The sequence below is a fragment of the Giraffa tippelskirchi genome, chromosome 14 (genome assembly GCF_054371585.1).
Source record: "Giraffa tippelskirchi isolate mGirTip1 chromosome 14, T2T-mGirTip1v1.2.pri, whole genome shotgun sequence".
Classification (NCBI taxonomy): Eukaryota; Metazoa; Chordata; class Mammalia; order Artiodactyla; family Giraffidae; genus Giraffa; species Giraffa tippelskirchi.
This window is the reverse complement of record NC_137288.1, coordinates 25,328,744-25,348,784: the sequence shown is the minus strand read 5'-3', so window position 1 is coordinate 25,348,784 and position 20,041 is coordinate 25,328,744. Positions and strand designations below refer to the sequence as shown.

The window sequence follows — 20,041 nt, the reverse complement described above, 5'->3', positions numbered from 1 at the left end:
TTTAAAGATTTTAAAAAACATTTACCATCTCCTCCATCCTATTTGTTTTAGAGTTCAGGAGGCTCTATTAGACTAGAGAGAATCTTTTCTATGTTATTTTGATAATATACTTATTTTAGAAATCATGGCCTTCAGTGGAATCTAATACTTAACTTCTTAAGACATGAACATTCTTTATATTAGTCTCTATTCTTGCCTGTGTGTTTGAAATACATAATTTTTTAAAAAAGACCAATGAATATGAGGACATAAAAAAAAGAAATGATGACTTTACATCCTGGCTCTTTTCATAAAAGATTTAAACTACACTTTATTATTTGCAAAGCTCAAAAGATTGCAATTTCAGCAGTGCAAAATTTCCCAAGAAGAATTTACATACGTAATTGTACTTTTCCATGATTACTTTATTATGTGGTTAAGCTTGGTTTATAACTCATATTAGAATTACAGTTTTATAAGAGATTATGCAGCATCCTTTTAAAAATTGGGAGGCATCCAACATGGGCATTGGGTAATGGGTTTATTCCTTTACATTCTGTGAAGGCAAAGTGTAGTTTCCTACAGCAAGGACAGTAAGCATTTAATATTGCATCTGAGCCTGTACTCTTGTGTTTTCTTGGGGTTTAGTATGATTTGTAAATTCATTTATAGTTTTGTAAAAGCTGAATTTAGCAATGAGAATCATAATTGTATAATATTTAAAAGCAAGATTTATGGAGTTAGGTAAAACCTAGATTTTATGCCTGCCTCCAACATGTACTATGAGTTTGAGCAAGCTCTGGGAGTTGGTGATGGACAGGGAGGCCTGGCGTGCTGCAGTCCTAGGGATCGCAAAGAGTCGGACACGGCTGAGTGACTCAACTGACAGACTAAACATATACGAGCTCTTCACCAGGGGGAACATTAGTTCTTCTAAGGCTAGCTTCTTACTCTCAAAGGAGAAAATAATATAGCTAAACTCATAAGGCTGTTGTGAAAATTAAATGATAATTCACGTGCCGACCATCTAGTGAGCATTCAGTAAATTTTAAGTATTATTGATAAAGCAAGTTCTCAACCTAGTAACCAAGGTAAGACCTAATTACTAATACACTATGGAAATAATCTAATGAAAATGGAAGTTATTACCTTCAGCTAACCAAATCTAGAAGGGCACAAGCTATTTTTTTCATATAGCTTCATACAGATGGCCAAAACTTAGAAATTCATTAGAAATGGCAAGTAATTCCCAATTAAAGTCATAATGAATATAATGTAAAGGACTAGAGTTAGTTTTGAAAAAGATTGGACCATTGCAAACCGCTTATTATTTCTTTACCAGATTTCAAAACATGTTAATAAGAGGTAAGTTGTATATTTATTTTATAGTAGCTGGATAATCTAGAAGATAAATATTTTCCTTCATGTATGTGTTTTTAATTTTATCGGAGTATTGTTTTTTTTGATTTACAGTGTTGTTTCAGGTGTATAACAAGGTGAATCAGTTTTTACATCTATCTGTGTCCATTCTTTTTCAGATTCTTTTACCATATAGCTTGTTACAGAATATTGAGTGGAATTCCCTGTGCTATACAGTAGGTCCTTGTTGGTTATCTCTTTTATAGTGTGTGTATATTAATCCCAATCTCCTATTTTATCCTTTATCCCTGTGTTTCCCCTTTGGTAATCATAAGCTTGATTTTGAGATCTGTGCATCTGTTTTATAAATAAGTTCATTTGCATCCTTTTAAAATTAGATTCCACATATAAGTACTATTACTTGATATTTGTCTGACTTGCTTTCATGTGCCCTTGGCCATCTGTATGTCTTTGGAGATAGGTCTGCTTAGATCTGCCCATTTTTTGATTGGGCTGTTTGGGTATGATATCCCTTGTTAGTTGCTTATATTTATATTGCCCATTTTTTGATTGGGCTGTTTGGGTATGATATCCCTTGTTAGTTGCTTATATTTATATTAAGTTTTGTTCTGTCCCTATTTGGATCTTTAGGTCCAAGAAACTGAAGTTCTATAACATCCCTTCTAGCTCTGGGTTCTTCAGACACAACGGAGATTAGTTAGACTGGCCCACCTTTAGTTTTTAGAAGGCATTTGTGGAAATCACTGTCCACTTCATGAAATGAATGCTCTTCCAGTGTGTCCAGGTTTGGCAGCTGGATGTTTAGGTTTCATGCTTCTTTTCACTTTTCTTCCCTGATACACCAAGACCTTAACAGTATTTTCCTCTGCTCTTAACTGTGGAGACCACTCATGATTTGGTACAACAAGAAAATATTTTCCAGGCTTTATAAATTATAGTAGTACTTAAATAAAAATTGCAAAGAAAAAAACTGAGGACAGTAAGTAAAAGATGAATCCCCATTGTGATCTGTAAAGATAGAACATAATAACATAGCAGACCTGGTGATAATAACAGGCAGATTCCAGGGGCTAAACTTACAGTAGCAGGTGTGTTCCTCTTTCAAACAAGTGCAAACATACTAAAAAATGAATTGTGTTGAATGAGATAGTACTAAGTGCTAGACGTTAGCTATCACTCGTAGCTCAGTCAGTAAAGAATCTGCCTGCAATGCAGGAGACCTAGGTTTGATTCCTGGGTGAGGAAGCTCCCCTGGAGAAGGAAGTGGCAACCCACCCCAGTATCCTTGACTGGAGAATCCCATGCACAGAGGAGCCTGGCAGGCTACAGTCCATGGGGTCACAAGAGTTGGACACAACTAAGCCACCACCAAGCCTACATTTGGTATGAGAAAATAATTGTATATTAGAGGAGACATGCACAGCATTATAAGGTGTCAGAGCCAAGACCTAAACACAGCCCGGACTTCCTTGGGCATGTCCTTTATGATGTATTTTTCCATAAGTATTTTCTAGTCTGAAAGACTTGTGTGTCTCTGGGAACCACCTGTAGATCTGTAGATATGGCAGGTCTATCTTAGATTGTTTTTCACCTAGTGGCTTTAGGACTTCTTTGGTGAACTCGGTCTAATTTAAAGTGTCCTCCACTTACACAATCCTAAACATGCTGTCTCAAGCTTGCGAGTATGTTACATGTGAGCTTATGCTTCATGGCAACCAAAATATACTAGCTGTCTTTAGGCATAAAATATTCACTGTACTTAGGTCGGTTTTTCTGTCTCACATGAGCCTTAAATGAAATCATTCTAACGTACATATTCTAACTCACATATTTAATGGAGAGGAACTTTATGCTACTCGTTTTAGGGAAAGATCAATTTCAGTTGCGATTAAACTTCTTCCTGTCCCGAGGCATGTAAAGCAGTATCTCATGTATGCAGATGATTTGCAAATCTCTGGTTTGGATCTTAGAAGTAAATAGGTACAGTCATTGTTCTGTCAGACTGCTGACATGAGAAGTCTGAAATTATCATACACTGAACAACCTTCCTGCGTCCCTGCTTGTGTGTTTTTTGAGTGGAACGGTCAGCCTGCACTCTTCTGTGTGTCCCATCCTCTGTAGCCAATCAGCCCCTAAGTGCTGTTAATCTCACTTTGATTCTTGAATCTGTGTCTTTCGCTCCCTTAATACTCTACCTGATTTTGGCCAGGGTCCGCCTTTCCCCTCCTGAATTAATGGCAGTTTCCCCAGTCTCTATCAGCTACAATCTAACGGAAATACAGAAAGAGTAAGCTTTTTAAAAGCAAATGTGATTGCAACACGCCCAGACTAAAAGATTTCTGTGGCTCCCCGGTGCCTACAGACTAGAATCACCTTCTTTCTATGACCCGACTGCTCCCTCTCAGTTGACCCTTCTGTCTCTCCACCCACAGTGTACTTTAGTCAGATTGCAGACTAGCACGTTTTCAGACTCATCCTGCTTTGTTTTTTTTTTTTACCTCTTCTTGAAAGCTTTGTTCTCTTGCTTGGAATACCTCTCCCCAGAATCCAACAAGTAGTAACTCCTTTTTTCTATTTGGCACTTAACCTGCTTTGCTCCTGAGGGTGCTGTTCCTAAGGCAGCATAACACCTTGTACAAACAATCTTAGAGCATCCTTCCTGGCTGATTAATCCAAATCAGACTGTCTACTTGTTGATCTCGTCTGGTGGACCCCTGCTTTTGGAGGCAATGACTGAGCAGTATTTCATCATTGTATATATGTAGCATCTCAGAAAATCATGATCTGACACAGACAAGGCATATATCATACATGATACCGAATGAATCCATGTATGTTTGGGTGTACCGAGTAGTAGAAAAGAATATTTGATTTTTGTCATTATCCCTAACTTGTATTTCTGTGGGACCTGACTATTCTCATTTCATAATATTCTACAGTTTTAGGCCTTTATTTGAGATCCAGCCTAAAGAGAAAAAAAAAAAAAAATGCAGTAGAGATTTCAAAGAGGTTTTGTTAAAATTCAGTTTAAATTTCAGTTAAAAATGCTATATTTGGTATCTGTCTGAATCATACACTTGGATTTTATTAATTACAGCTCTTTATTCTTTGTGACTATAAGTAATAGGTGACTCTGCCTTGGCTGCACGTAAGAGTGTGAGCTCAGTTGTGTCCGACTTTGCGACCCCATGGACTGTAGCCCACCGGGCTCCTCTGTCCATGGGATTCTCCAGGCAAGAAGACTGGAGTGGGCTGCCATTTCCTCCTCCAGGGGATCTTCCTGACCAGGGATCAAACCCGTGTCTCCTGTATTGGCAGGCAAATTCTTTACCACTGAGCTACCTGGGAAGTGTGGGTTCATAAGTGCACATTCAAACGTGAGCCCTCTCTTACTGGGAATCTGCATATATTTGATTACACAGCACATGGATCCAGACAAAGTGGTAAGCTGACTTCTCTCATCCTTTCCGTCTTTTCTTACATGTCATTTCCAGTGACATCTCTCTGTGATCACAGCCCGACTTCACTAGTAGCCCTGTATTTTTCCTGTCAGTTCACTTTTTAAAACAAATTATTTCATTGCTTGAAACATCTCAGAAGCATTAAATATACTTACATAAAATCCAGATGTTCCTCACAGCCCACAAAGCAAGGCACCTTCTGGCACCTGCGCATGTCTCGATGATATTAGACTGTCTGATCCCTCACTCATCCAGTAGGAAGAACCACGTGGCCTTTCTTTCCATGAATTTCAAATGTGCCACCCTGTTCCCGAGACCTTCCTCCGGCTTCCTCCACCTGTTGGATGCTTACTACTCCTAGTGCCCCAGTTCAGCGTTACCTTCAAAGACAGAATGGCCTGATTAAATTAGGTGCTCCTCATGCCCATGATTCTTTATTATAAAACCTGTGTGTTTCCTTTCTAGTGGGTATCATAGTTGGTAAATATTTATTGTGCTCAAATATAAAAAAAACCTTGAAAGTAATGATCTTAATCTCTCTTTTGTAAAACCATTATGTTCTCAAAACCTAGCATAGGGCACCCAGGAGAAAAAATATTTTGGGGTGAATTGGTGAATAGTACTTATTGCACTCTACTTATGTTTCTATATTTGTTTTACATTTTATGCTCCTCATGAACAGGCCCAGTATCTGTTATTCCACAAAATGGAAGAGAGTAGATAATCAAACACATTAACTAAATTAACAAGGGGTTATCAAAATCACATGTGTGTGGATGGTAAGGTGTATGTTTCTTTCTGTGCATCAGTTATATGACTCAAATTTTAGCAAGACCAAAATAATAGGAACTGGAGTGTGTAAGAATTTACTATAGAAATTCAGAAAAATAACATTTTTAACGAAATCAGATAGTGCTTACTTTGTGTAGCACTATTTAAGTATGATGCAAATATAAATTCACTTAATCTTCATAAAGTTACTGTAAAATACTTTCTTTCAATATTATCTCCATTTTGGAGAGAAGGAAACTGAAGTAGGGGGAGGTAGAAGTTATTAAAAAGCTAAGTTCTACTTGCCCATTGATGTGAATAATTATTTATAATTAATTATTGAACTTGTATTCTGATTATGCTAATAAAAATTTTTCATTTAGGTTGTTTTTCACTTATACCTAATAGAGTAATAACTGTAGTATAATAACTGTTTTACTATTCAATATGTCATCTGGTAATTAAATCCCCTACTATAACCTTAAGACCATATGCAATTACGATTTTTCTGGTATTTTCAAATCTTTTGTTTAAATCGACTTTCCAGAAGAAACACATGTGATTCATAAGTGTGAATCACATGTGTAATTTTAACTTTTCAAGGGAACCTCATTAGCAAAAATATTTTTTAAAGTGAAATAAATGCAGTATAAACAAACTTGTAATCTTAACATGTAATCAGTTATTATTATATTTTACTTAAAAATTGTCTTTAACATCACATGTACATTTTACACTTAGAACAATCTGAAATAGTGATAGCCGCATTTCAAATGCTCATTCACCACCTGTGGCTGCCGCATTGAATACTGAAGATTTAGACAGCCTTTTACAACGAATACATTCTGAATGTTTATAAAGACCATAGAGCAAATAATATTTCTTGGTGAAGGCTGGCTCATCCATCACCTCTTACCTTACTGTCATCTCTTCTGTGAGGCGTTCTCTGAGCATCCTGGCTAAACGTTCCCATACATATATTCTTAGCATATGTTATAACGTTCTGTAACTATTGCATTATATAATTATTGCTTTTTCTTATATAAGTTATTGAACTTAATGGCAAGAGCTATCTGCATATCACCATAGTACCTTACCTGTTCTTTGTCAGTTTAACAAACATTTATTGAAATCATACTGTCAAGTACTGTTCGTTGTGCTGTAGCTATATCTGTGTGGAATAGCATCACTGCCCTTCAAGGGCTTATAGCTTTAGAGAATCTGTGCTCTGTAAAAAATATTGTTTAATTAAATGATACTCAGACATTTACTTTTTGGAAGTAGTCTATAAACAATGGGTTACACTTAAGAAAGTGATAGTTAACTTGTTTACATATGCATGTTAAAAGTCCTTTACAGATTTTTCAGGATGAGGAAAACTGACTTGAAGGTAATTTACATGACTGTGGTTTAGAATGAGCCCCAGACTGAATAAAATATGTTAATACGTGAATGGAAAAAGTTGTTCTTTAATAGAAGTAGCCTCATTTAGAAGTTAGTACCATTTTGTGGTCATCAGATTACACCTGCAGAATTCTATCAAGTTCTGGGTAAATAATTTTGTTGTTAGCCTCTGGGGAGTGGGTTAGAAAAGTAGGACCAAAATACTGCCAAGGTGATTCAGTGAAAACCATGTTCCAGGTTAAATGTCTAGATGTGTATCTGACACACACACACCACAGTGAAGGTCAGAATAAGGGTTCACTGAAGGGAGAGTTAGGGAGTTTGGGATGGACGTGTGCACACTGCCGTGTTTAAAATGGATCAGCAACGAGGACCTGCTGTATAGCATAAGGAACTCTGCTTAGTGCTGTGTGGCAGCCTGGATGGGAAAGGGGCTTGGCGGAGAATGGATACATGTATATGTATGGCTGAGTCCCTTCGCTATTCACCTGAACTATCACAGCGTTGTTAATCGGCTATACTCCAAAACAAACAAACAAACAAAATTTAGAAAAAGAAGAATTCACTAACTTAACAGTGTGAACTTCTAAATCTTTCTACGTCTTTCCTTCTACTTCTCGAGTTTGAGAGACTGGTCCTCTCCCAGTCTGCCTGCTTCTTGGCACCCATGCACGCCTGTATCTTCTTACAGCGAGTCGCACGACGATTTGTACTATATTTATATGTGTATATATAGCCAACACAGTGAGCTGCTGGGATGTGGGAATCGCTCTTGCTATATTTGGCTGGTACCCAGCACTATTTCCTACACACTGGGATACTCGGAAAATGTTGAATCGAATGTTAGGAAACTGAATTCTACAATCAGAAATGTAGGTCAACAGTATGCATTTTCTGCTCTAAGTATTCGAACTTCTTTTCTCACACCTACTCTTCCCTGCCTCCTCAGTCTAATCAGAATGACTTTTTTCTTCTACAAACAAATCTGATCGCACCAGATCATAATGCTCTCCTTAACCCTTCATAGTGCCTACGTCTCCTGGCTTCCTCCCATGTCTGTCTTTCCTCTTCACCCGTGTTGGTCTCACACTTTTGCTCACTGGTTGACTGTGCCCAGAATACTCTTCCGTCTCACCCCTTGGCCCTCAGGCTTCAATTATCCTGTTAGTACTTCTGCTCTGTCTCCCCTAATAGGCTAATATATCCTTGGTGGTGGTGGTGGAGTCACTACGTTGTTTCCAACTGTTGCAGCCCTGTGGATGGTAGCCTGCTAGGCTCCTCTGTCCATGGGATTTCCCAGGCAAGAATACTGGAGTGGTTAGCCATTTCCTATAACTATACCAAAGTCATGTACTCAATGGTTAACTCCTATTTGTGAAATGGATATATAAATTCATGGACAAGCACAATACATGTGCATGTCTAGGCTTCAACTAGGCCTAAATCTTTTCTTTTGTCTCCACTCAAAGGTATACTCCATATGACAGAAAGACATGTGATAAAACGTTTTAAAATTTATAATCTTGTGCTTACTTAGGCAGAAAATATTCCTTTTAATACAGGGATTATCTCCATAGCCACTGAAGAGCAGTTAATACTTGTTCTCCATAAAGGTTAAAATTTATTTTTTATACATGCTCAAGTAGTTAGAAATTAATATTCTCCCAAGTCATTGAAATGTTAAACTGTCTAACCTTCTAAAAGACTTCACATTTATCCTTAGCCCCAGGCAAGATTGGGAAATAAGACAAACTTCATAAGATATTAATATCCTAAATGGGTATTGTCCCCATGGGCTGACACACCCATGGGTTCTCAGGTTTTACTTTTACTAAACGCTGTAATTGAGGGTCAGAAGGCAAGTATATTGGTAGTTTGAAAATACGTTTACAACAGAGCATAATAAATAACTGTGAGATGTAGATAATATATGAGAAGATCCATTGTACTTATATGAAGGAAAGAGAATTGAGAATTTTGAAATATTTTGTCTTCTAAGATACTGACTTAAATGAAAATGACATCTAATTCTTCCCTTCTTCATACCCTCATTATTCCTATGCCGTCACTTCGTCCATCCCCCCTGTGCTCAATTGAACATCTCCTCCAACCCAGCGCCCCAGTTTTGTTCTTCACTTTGTGTGGCTTATTTCTCACTTTCACCTGCTTCCACCTGGCACCCATCACAATCACATCTTTGGATACTCACCTTTCCTTTCTGTGTCTTAACTCGGTTTGACTTCTTAATGAGAAGTCTTTCTTGGTTAAACTTTCTGCTGCAATTACTTTTATTTCTAGCAGACCATATAAAAAAGTTTCAGAAACTAAAGTATATAAATCTAAATTTCCTGGTGTGTTACCTGAGTTCTCAGTTTTTATCTCTATTACCTTCTACGGAAGTTCTAAGCTCACAGCATGAGAGAAAGTGCAAAGGCTTTGAAGACAGATGGGAGTACAACGCAACCCAGGTTATTACGTTGACCACAGAGAGATTGTTTCGTGTCTGAGAACCTGCCAATGGGAAAATACTTACTCCAGAGAATTACCGGGAAGGTCAGCTGATATACATTCAGACCATCATCTTACTTCACTGCTTTTTTTCTCTCCCATTTCATCTTCAGGCATAAGTCTTGCCATAAATTGATACACCTTCTACTTTGCTTATTACCTAACTTTGTTCTTGGTTTTCCCTCAGGGGAGAAACACAACGTCTTCACTTGCTGTGTTCACAGAATTTTGAATGAATGTTCTTGTAGGTCACAGGATAACTATGAACACTTCTCTGCTGCACAACAAGTGCCTGGTCTGCTGCTCATCTCCCTACACGATTCCCGAATCTCTTTGATCTCTTTAGTCCCCGTCTGTGAGCACAGACGTTGGGTATAACTATCACATATGGCCAGGTTCAGTTTAAGTTACTTGCCCAAGTAGTAACTACTGGGCAAATATCATGCAGCTAATATCAGGAAAGAATGGACTTTTATCTAAGGCCTGCTTGACACCAAAGCTATATGTTAATTTTCAAGTTTCACACCAGAATGTTACAACAGAAACATATCAATCTTTTGTAAACATGTTTTTGCTGTAGCATTCTGGCATGGAGCTTGAAAACAAAAAGGCTTTGGAGTGGTGGACATGCTAATTTTCAGAAGACAAAAAGGGACAGAGTTGGGAATCCACTTAGCAGAGAGGGCAGACATATAGCAGAGTATTTATGGGAACAGACAGGAAATGAATGATGTCTCATTCATTTCAAAACCATGGGTTTTGGAATTACACATCTGCTACTTTGATGAAGCCAGTTGAAAACATTCAAGTGTAGTAAATAAGATGAAAGAAAGATGAAGAGCAAAGCATTTATGTGCCATGGCAACAGGAGAAAGTGGGCAGAAAGCTCAGAAATATATCTCAGTTCCTAAACTGTAGGTTACAGATAAAGCTTGTGGGGGAGCAATAGGCCAGGGTCAAATAGGAAAGGAAATAAAAAAGGGCCACAATAAACAACTGGCTTCCCCCTATTTCCAAAGATCCCCAATAAAATTATTTTTGTCAGTCATATTCCTACTGATGATGGAAAACAAATAGCAGACACATGCCTAAGAAAGCATATGCTTTTCATTGATGATAACAAAATTGTTTAAAATTAATACATCTTTAGATTTTGCTTTTTAAAACAAATCGAGGTGAAGGCTGGGATATGTTTCACCCCTACTCATTACCTTTAATTACTCCAAATTACTTTGTTGTCTTTCTTAGTTTTATATTTCTGTTCTCAAATGTGTTAATGCCAAAGAAAAACCTTAAAGGGTATTTTAAATATAAACTTTTTAAAACTGCTGAGAGTAATATACCTCAAACAGTAATCCACTCAGTATATATTTTGGGACTTCTAGACCTTCAAGGAAAAAAGTTCTTGTGATTAAAAATTGTTAAAAGGATATCTTATTTGTAGCAAAAGATAATTCACTGATTTTCACTAATGATTATATATTTTTGAATTCTAAAATTCAAGAATACCTTTCTACTTCATTTTAATTGGTAGGCCATGAAATCTAATGTGTTCCCAAGTCAACCAGCCTTCAGTAACTTGTAGCCAGAACAGAGCAGAGCGGGCATCATCTTATTAGTATATACAGTTGTCCAACTGTATCAGTGGGGAACCAATTCCCAAAGTCAAGAATGCTCAAGTCCTTTATGTAAAATGGCGTAGTATTTACATATCACCCATGTACATCTTCTCCTATACTTCAGATCATCTTTACTTATAGCACCCAATACAATGTTATATCGGTAGTTGCAAAGTCAATGTAAATGTTGTATAAATCGTAGCCTAAGTGAAGCAAATTCAAGTTTTGCTCTTTGCAACTTCCTGGAAAAAAAAAAATAGTTTCAATCCAAGGTTGGTTGAATCTTTGGATGTGGAACCTGCTGAAGAAGGCCAGCTGTATTTATTAAGAGGCACAAAAGTGCATATTCAGTTCTAGAAAAGCAAGGTAGATGATCTTGTTTGCAAAGGAGAAAGAGGCACGGATGTAGAGTAGGAATGTATGGACATCAAGGGGGAAAAGGAGAATAGGATGAATTGGCACTGGTATAAACACTATTGATACTATGTAGAAAATAGATTAACTGGCAAGAACCTACTGCATAGCACAGGGAACTCTGCTCAGTGCTCTGGGTTGACCAAAATAGGAAGGAAATCCACAAAAGACTAGATATATGTAAACATATAGCTGATTCACTTTGCTATATAGCAGAAACTAGCACAACATTGTAAAGCGACTAAACTCCAATAAAAATTAACTTACAAAAAGTATATTCAGTTTGTTTAAAAGTATAGCCAGTGTAGTTGTTTGTCTCTGTTCTCCAGTGCAAACATCGGCTTTATTATGTATGTTTTAATAAAAGAAAAACTCCTAATGTTAAAGAAATGATTGATTTCTTCAGTCAGTCTTTGGCTACTGCTAAAAACTTAAAACCTGTAGGCATAATACCTGTAGGCATAATACATTAAAAACCCAGTTCAGTGTTTCATGCTGAAAGTGGGACTCTATTAGAGGGAAGCTTTTAATGTTTGCATAGGGTCTGACATACTGGATTTTATTTAACAGCTGAGTTTCATAGAGAAGTACTAGGCATTTCTTCAAAGAACCCAGCCAAATGCTATAATCCATTTCCCTCGGAAATTGCAGCTGTTAAATTAGACCCCAAACATTCATGAATGTCACTTTGCCTTTCCAGCAATTAAAGAGTTCAAAAAAAAAAAAAGTCCCTTTGTGTTTCATGGCTTTGAAATTTATATTTATCTTGGGCTGGTCCTCCCATTTGTTCTGCCAAATGCTTTGGAGGTTACATTCAAGAGGGTGACATCAATCCTGAACAGGTGTGGGAAAGGGTTTCTTGATGTATAAAAAGTGTTCGATATTAAAGGCATTTTAGCAATTTTAGCGCATTTACTGCTGTGAATTCCCGCGAAAGTAGGCAGCCCATTCATTTCCCTTGAAAGGACAGAAACACCTGAAATGAACATCAGAGACCTAATTTCCCCAGGATGGAGGGGGTAGCCGGTGAGTTGACTGAAACTGTCCCTTTGCTGTCTCCTTGTCATAGTGTTGATCCTCCTGATCGTCACCATGAGAAGACGGAAAAAAGAGCCCCTGATTTTCGACGAAGAGAGAGATATCAGAGAAAACATTGTTCGATACGACGACGAGGGTGGGGGAGAGGAAGACACGGAAGCCTTTGACATGGCTGCGCTCAGAAACCTCAACGTCATGAGAGACACCAAGACCCGGAGGGATGTGACCCCGGAAATCCAGTTCTTGAGTCGACCGACTTTTAAAAGCATCCCAGATAACGTCATTTTCCGGGAATTTATTTGGGAGAGGCTGAAAGAAGCCGACGTGGATCCCTGCGCCCCGCCTTATGATTCCTTGCAGACGTACGCCTTCGAGGGGAATGGCTCGGTGGCTGAATCTCTCAGCTCCCTAGATTCCATCAGCTCAAACTCTGATCAGAATTATGACTACCTTAGTGACTGGGGACCGCGTTTTAAACGCCTCGCAGACATGTATGGAACCGGCCAGGAGAGCTTGTACTCATAGCCCTGGAGACCTTAGTTTGAAAGGTACTGAAGGAAAAGAAAAGGCAAAAAAAAAAAAAAGAAAAAAAAAACAGCAACACAAACAAATGACGTACAGAACACAAGAACTCCACTTGGTAAAGGGAAATGGTTGTAAATATTCCTCCATTTTTAACTGTTTAGGTTTCTGCCTTGGTGAAGCAAAATCTTCGTTAGACTTGTCCAAGGGACTGCACTGACCACAGACTCTGAGCATTTGAAGGCTTTTTTGATTAAAAAAAAAAAAGAAGAAGAAATGCTCAGTGGTTTGTGAATAGACAGCAACTCTCAGATACCTGCAAAGGCACCCAGCCTCTGAGTAGTGCCCTGTGTTGTCAGTGATGGTATTGGCACTGAGGTGAATAAAACAGGATATGCCAGGGAAGTCCTGGAACTTCTTGCATATCAAAACTTGGGACAAATTTAATTTACAGTGATGCTTTCGGCTTGCTAGATTAGAGCATCCAGCAGAACTTTATTGCTGTGGGTTAGCAAATATATTTTATTTCGCAATATAAAAATTCTCAGAAAATCCTCCCCAGTCCTCCAATACAAGTAAATAAAATCTGGTTTAAGGCAATATAAACCGTTGTTTAGCAGGTAAATCCGGAAGTGTTCCAAATAAGCAACAGGTAAATTATTCTTAAAGTTGGCAGTCGTTTTGAGATGCTTGTGTAGGTATGAAAAAAAGTTGCTGTCTATTCGTTGCCTTTTTTTTTTATTCTCTCTTCTGATTTGTACAGGAGACTACCTTTTCTTTTTTTATTTGACACTTGGTGTTATATTTATTTTGGAGCTCCAATCTCCACTCAATTCAGGTCCATCTTCCTGCCTCGGAATATTAAGCTCATCAGGACATGTTGATTTTTTTCCAGTCTGAGCTACATAAAGGAAATGAAGCCTAGAAATGGAAAGAAAAAGGTTGAGCAATTGAGCCCTACTGCTGTTCACATCTCAGAGAGGAACACAGCTACAAGGACACAGAAGTTGTCTGTCTGAGCCATTAGAATTTAGGGAACATTGGAAGAAAGTGTATTATAGAAGGGAGATTTCAGAGAGAATTGAGATTTCCTTTGATGCAAGATTTATTTTTCAAGGTCACAAGTTCTAGAAGCTCCAAAGACTTTTGAGAATTTGTTTTCCCCTCTTTTGCTGTAAAAATATGGACAGATTTTTTTGAATATATCTTAAACAATGTAATGTTATAAATTTCAAAATCCATCTTTCAATTCTGATGCAAATATGTTCCTCAAGAATTATCCAAACAGTGTATAGTTTCTGTAACAGTTTAGATGTGCCAAAGTGAGCAGAGGAAATTCAAGTGATCACATGTGTTTGAGAAAAAGAATTTTATGACTAAAATGTTATTTCTACCTAACATTATTTTCTAGATTAATACTAGTTTAATGTGAATATAGTCGAGTAAGAATAAATTTATTTTTTTTCTTTTTTCCTTTTAAAAAGGGTTTATTGCTGGATTCCTAATAAATCTACAGATAGTGGACATTGTATAGGAAATTGTGTTTCTAAAAGTGCTTTCTGAAAGACAAACACTGGAACCAGAGTATCAGTATTTTGATTACATGAGAAACTCTGTAGGATTCTGTAAAATTGCAGCCCACCTTTAGAAATGAAGTATGTGAAAGTGGCCTTCAGCTTCATCAAAATAAATAATTCAATAAATATGATTATCTGTAAACAGTTCTTTCATTTAAATAGTTTTATAGATATTGTTTCATGACTAGACATGCTTCTTGCTGTATTAATACATATATGCATATGAAAAACCAATTTTATAAGAGTAAAGGATACTGTTCATGACTTTTAATCATATACGTTTTTCAGACTACAAAAGTAAAGCATAGTACACTCAGCCAAGTCCATAAAATCAGATATATAGGTGTTAAGTTAGCAAGGTGCTGAGAATACAGTTGTGTAATAATCCCTTTGTTGTCTGCAAGAAGATAAATAGTACATTTGGATTATGATGTCACAACTGCTGATTGTTGCATAAATGGAAGTTTGAATGTATTTTAGAAAAGGAACATCACACCATTCACCTTGCTTTCTCTTTTAAAGTATATATATTTTCTTCTTTTTTCAAAAAAATTTTCATATTTGCCAGTAAAAGATTGGGGGGAAGGCTCTAATTTAAATAAAGATTTGAAATTCTTGCATATACTCATTGCTATTCTGTGTGTGGAAGATGATAATAATACAGTATTGAACTTGATTCAGTGGTGTTTAAAAGAAATCTTGAGATGGCTGCAAGTGTGTCCCTAATAGAGATGGCGTTTCTATGAATTATTCTAGCTAAGCTTCTTTTAATGATGGTGAATGTTATATTTTAGTTCTCTTTTTTTCTTCTGAAATCTAGGGTTATATATGTTTATCTGACATCCTTGAGAGAGAGGCTCTGTGTAAACCCAGAGAGTAGTCGACGAACAAAAATCAGTGTTAGAGCTAGTTACAGAATCCTCCAAAGCATCTAAATAAATACCTATTATATCATCTAACCACTAAAATTTAGTGGTGGACTGGAGCCAGCTCAGAACAACTCCTAAGTACCAATCATGCACATTTCTTCCTGATTCTGCTTCTAGTGACACTATCTTGGTAGATCAGCCATGGTGGTAATAGTTAGATCACCACAGAAATCAACAAATCAACAAACACTACCTTTTTTTTTTTTTTTTTGAGAACTATTAATAGTTGGTAACTGTTTACTAACGCTTCACTGCTTACTTTATAAAAGGAAATCTCCTAGTTGTAAATACAGTATGAATGAATAGAATCTCAAATAATGACATGAGAGCAATATGTGCCCTTTTCTACTACTAAATACAGATGCACATGGTCGTGACTTCCTAGAATCAGGTCCTTGGAGCTACAGGTACAAAAGGAGGGGACCCATTTTATATCGGATACAGAAAATGGTTGAGAAACCAACAACTTTACATATTTTCCATTTGTCCTTATGGGGGCACCATTAGAAACTCAAGGTATACAAAGCAATGCATATTTTGGACAATTTCATTTCTTAAATTAGCTGCATTTAACTTTTTACCTTCCAACTCAAAGAAATAAGCCCAGGCCTCTACTCTAGATTGTTACTCTTGCATAATTTTAAGTCAGCGTAAAGAACAGGAAAATCTTATCAAGAAAGTGAAATTTTGCAGATCAAGCCTAAATTATGATTCTGGATGTGCACTATGCTAAAGCAATATTCCAAAGTCAGCTGGCAGACCAAAATTAGGAAGGAGACAAGAAGACAAAATGCTGTGCAGAGGCAATGAGTAGATCTTTCTACAACCAGTCACCCAGATGAAGCTGGTCAACTTTTTCTTTTGATAGGAAGCTCAGCTGAGGCTGACTGCAGTTACAGTTAGACAACTACTAGACACAGGCAAGAAATAATAATGTGTAGGTTATGCTACCTGCCTATTCACTCTGTCATCTGAAAATGTTTTACATTTATTTTAACTTCACGCACAATTACATCTACTGCACTGGATGATGAGCAGCCTTTGGCAACTATTCTCATGTAAATGGTATAGCTGTATAAGGTAGGAATTGTATTTGTGGTATGGTGCACTTGTTAGCATCCTATTCAAATATAAAATCCAGAATAGCTTAAAATCAAGTTAGATATACTGCAAGAGACAAAAGGCATCTTGTTTCAATATTTTAACATTTTTAAGCACTACTTACAAATATTAATCATCAAATTTTCCATGTTATTTTGACACTGTTTGACTTCAGCCACCTGATGCAAAGAGGTGACTCATTGGAAAAGACCCTCATGCTGGGAAAGACTGAAGGCAGGAGGAGAAGGGGCAACAGGCATCATCGACTCAATGGACAGGAGTCTGAGCAAACTCCGGGAGATGGTGAAGGACAGGGAAGCCTGGAGTGCTGCAGTTCATGGGGTCACAAAGAGCTGGACGTGGCTGAGTGACTGAACAACAACAATTGACTTTCAAACTGTTCTAGTTACCCAAATTGGTTCTAAATCACTATTTGAAGGTTTATTTACAGTTGATCTAATTAAAGTTGATTGAAAGCTTGGACTTACTCTAAACTGTTTCTGGTCAGGGACGTCGGGGGACAAATAGAATGTATGTGACAGTTAACACGTAAGAAAGTTCATTTTCTGTTTGTCTAGGTAGTTTATTTGATCTTAACTCTATCCATTTAGTTCAGTCACTCAGTTGTTTCTGACTCTTTGTGACCCCATGCACTGCAGCACACCAGGCTTCCCTGTTCATCATGAACTCCTGGAGATTACTCAAACTCGTGTCCATAGCGTCAGTGATGCCATCCAACCATCTCATCCTCTGTCGTCCCCTTCTCCTCCTACCTTCAATCTTTCCCAGCATCAGAGTTTTTTCTTGTGAGTCAGTTCTTTGCATCATGTGGCCAAAGTAGTGAAGCTTCAGCATCAGTCCTTCCAATGAATATTCAGAACTGATTTCCTTTAGGATGGACTGGTTGGATCTCCTTAAAGTCTAAGGGACTCTAACGAGTCTTCTCCAACACCACAGTTCAAAAGCACCAATTCTTCAGTGCCCAGCTTTCTTTATAGTCCAACTCTCCCATCAGTACATGACTACTAGAAAAACCATAGCTCTGACTAGACGGATCTTTGTTGGCAAAGTAACGTCTCTGCTTTTTAATATGCTGTCTAGGTTGGTCGTAGCTTTTCTTCCAAGGAGCAAGCCTCTTTTAATTTCATGGCTGCAGTCACCATCTGCAGGGATTTTAGAGCCCCCCAAAATAAAGTCTCTTACTGTTTCCATTGTTTCCCCATTTGCTATGAAGCAATAGGACCGGATGCTATGATCTTAGTTTTCTGAATGTTGAGTTTTAAGCCGACTTTTTCACTCTCCTCTTTCACTTTCATCAAGAGGCTCTTTAGTTCTTCACTTTCTGCCATGAGGGTAGCGTCATCAGCGTATCTGAGGTTATTGATATTTCTCCCAGCAATCTTGATTCCTACTTGTGCTTCATCCAGCCCAGCATTTCACATGATGTACTCGGCATATAAGTTAAGTAGGCAGGGTGACGATATACAGCCTTGACACACTCTTTTTCCTATTTGGAACTAGTCTGTTGTTCCATGTCCAGTTTTAACTGTTGCTTCTTGGCCCGCATACAGATTTCTCAGAAGGCAGGTCAAGTCGCCTGGTATTCCCATCTCTTGAAGAATTTTCCACAGTTTGTTGTGCTCCACATAGTCAAAGGCTTTGGCATAGTCAATAAAGCAGAAGTAGATGCCTTTCTGGAACTCTTGCTTTTTCGATAATCCAGTGGATGTTGGTAATTTGATCTCTGGTTCCTCTGCCTTTTCTAAAACCAGCTTGAACACCTGGAAGTTCATGGTTCATGTACTGTTGAAGCCTGGCTTGGAGAATTTTGAGCATTACTTTACTAGCGTGTGAGATGAGTGCAGTTGTGCAGTAGTTTGAGCATTCTTTGGCATTGCCTTTCTTTGGGGTTGGAATGAAAACTGACCTTTTCCAGTCCTGTGACCACTGATGAGTTTTCCAAGTTTACTGGCATATTGAGTGCAGCACGTTCACAGCATCATCTTTCAGGATTTGAAATAGCTCAACTGGAATTCCATCACCTCCACTAGCTTTTTTTGTAGTGGTGCTTCCTAAGGCCCACTTGACTTCACATTCTAGGATGTCTGGCTCTAGGTGGGTGATCACACCATCGTGGTTATCTGAGTCATGAAGATCTTTTTTGTGTAGTTCTGTGTATTCTTGCCACCTCTTCTTAATATCTTCTGCTTCTGTTAGGTCCCTACCATTTCTCTGTCCTTTATTGAACCCATCTTTGCATGAAATGTTACCTTGGTATCTCTAGTTTTCTTGAAGAGATCTCTAGTCTTTCCCATTCTATTGTTTTCCTCTATTTCTTTGCATTGATCACTGAGGAAGGCTTTCTTATCTCTCCTTGCTATTCTTTGGAACTCTGCATTCAAATGGTTATATCTTTCCTTTTCTATAGTCAATTATTTTTAAATTATTAACATATATTGTGTATACATTCCATGGTATATGAAAGTTTAGGGAAGCTAACATATGAAGACTAGGTGACAAATCATCATTATAATCAAAAGAACAAGAAAGAAATAATAGCATTTCCATTTTGAGTGTAATTAAATTATTTTAGAGCAGTAGGATTAGCCCTTAAGAAAAATGGGAGTTATTTGAGGCTGTGACTTGGCAGGCACTATAAAGTATAATTCCAGGAGTAATTTTTCAAGCAAAAATGAGACAGCCCGTGTGTGCAACATTCTTGACACTTTTTCATTATTATGCTGCCTTGTACTGGCTTGGAACTTAAAAGAACAGGTGTGTGTGTGTATGATTGAGTGACATTGGAAAGTATGTCTGAAACGACCTTAAAAAATAACCTAATATTATCTTGTTAATGCCAGTGTTTGGCAAATGCCTATTAAGCAATAAGACAAAGGTCTGATAAATTGAAGGGAGCAATATTTTATTTGAGTAAGAATCTAAATTGGGAAAGGATTGTGGTGCTAAGGGGAGAGAATTTAGCTGAACTATCTGGATAACTGTCTTCCTCATTTTCTTTTTATTGTGTAGATGCCATCTCATTGTCAACACAGAACGTGGGATGTGAATTATTTATTGTGGCTTGTCTCCAGGCTTTGGCTTGTTGAGCATCACTGTGGTGTAAGAGGAAGCACCCCTTGTCTGTGTTATAAAATCTGGGTCAGAAGCCAGTTCCAGCACATTTTGGCTGTGCCCTGGATACCACTCTAATTCTCTGAACCTTTATATCTTTGTGATTAAAATTGAGTTAATTACTATCCTGTCTGTTTTAGAAGCTTGTGAGATGATTAAGTGAAAATGCTGTGTAAACTGTAAAGCGCTGTAAAAATGTAAGGCTT

General features: G+C 37.6%; 1 protein-coding gene across 3 annotated transcripts in view; it reads left to right on the top strand.

Annotated features, from left to right (window-relative positions):
* CDH7 (cadherin 7) overlaps positions 1 to 14,815 on the top strand; it is a 137,731-nt gene extending 122,916 nt beyond the window's left edge. For all 3 annotated transcript variants that reach the window (XM_081561549.1, XM_081561548.1, XM_081561550.1), the window contains one exon: positions 12,606 to 14,815. In XM_081561549.1, the coding sequence (XP_081417675.1) occupies positions 12,606 to 13,099 (494 nt within the window). In that variant the 3' untranslated portion in view covers positions 13,100 to 14,815. The remainder of the gene's footprint in view (positions 1 to 12,605) is intronic.
* Positions 14,816 to 20,041: the final 5,226 nt, after the last annotated feature.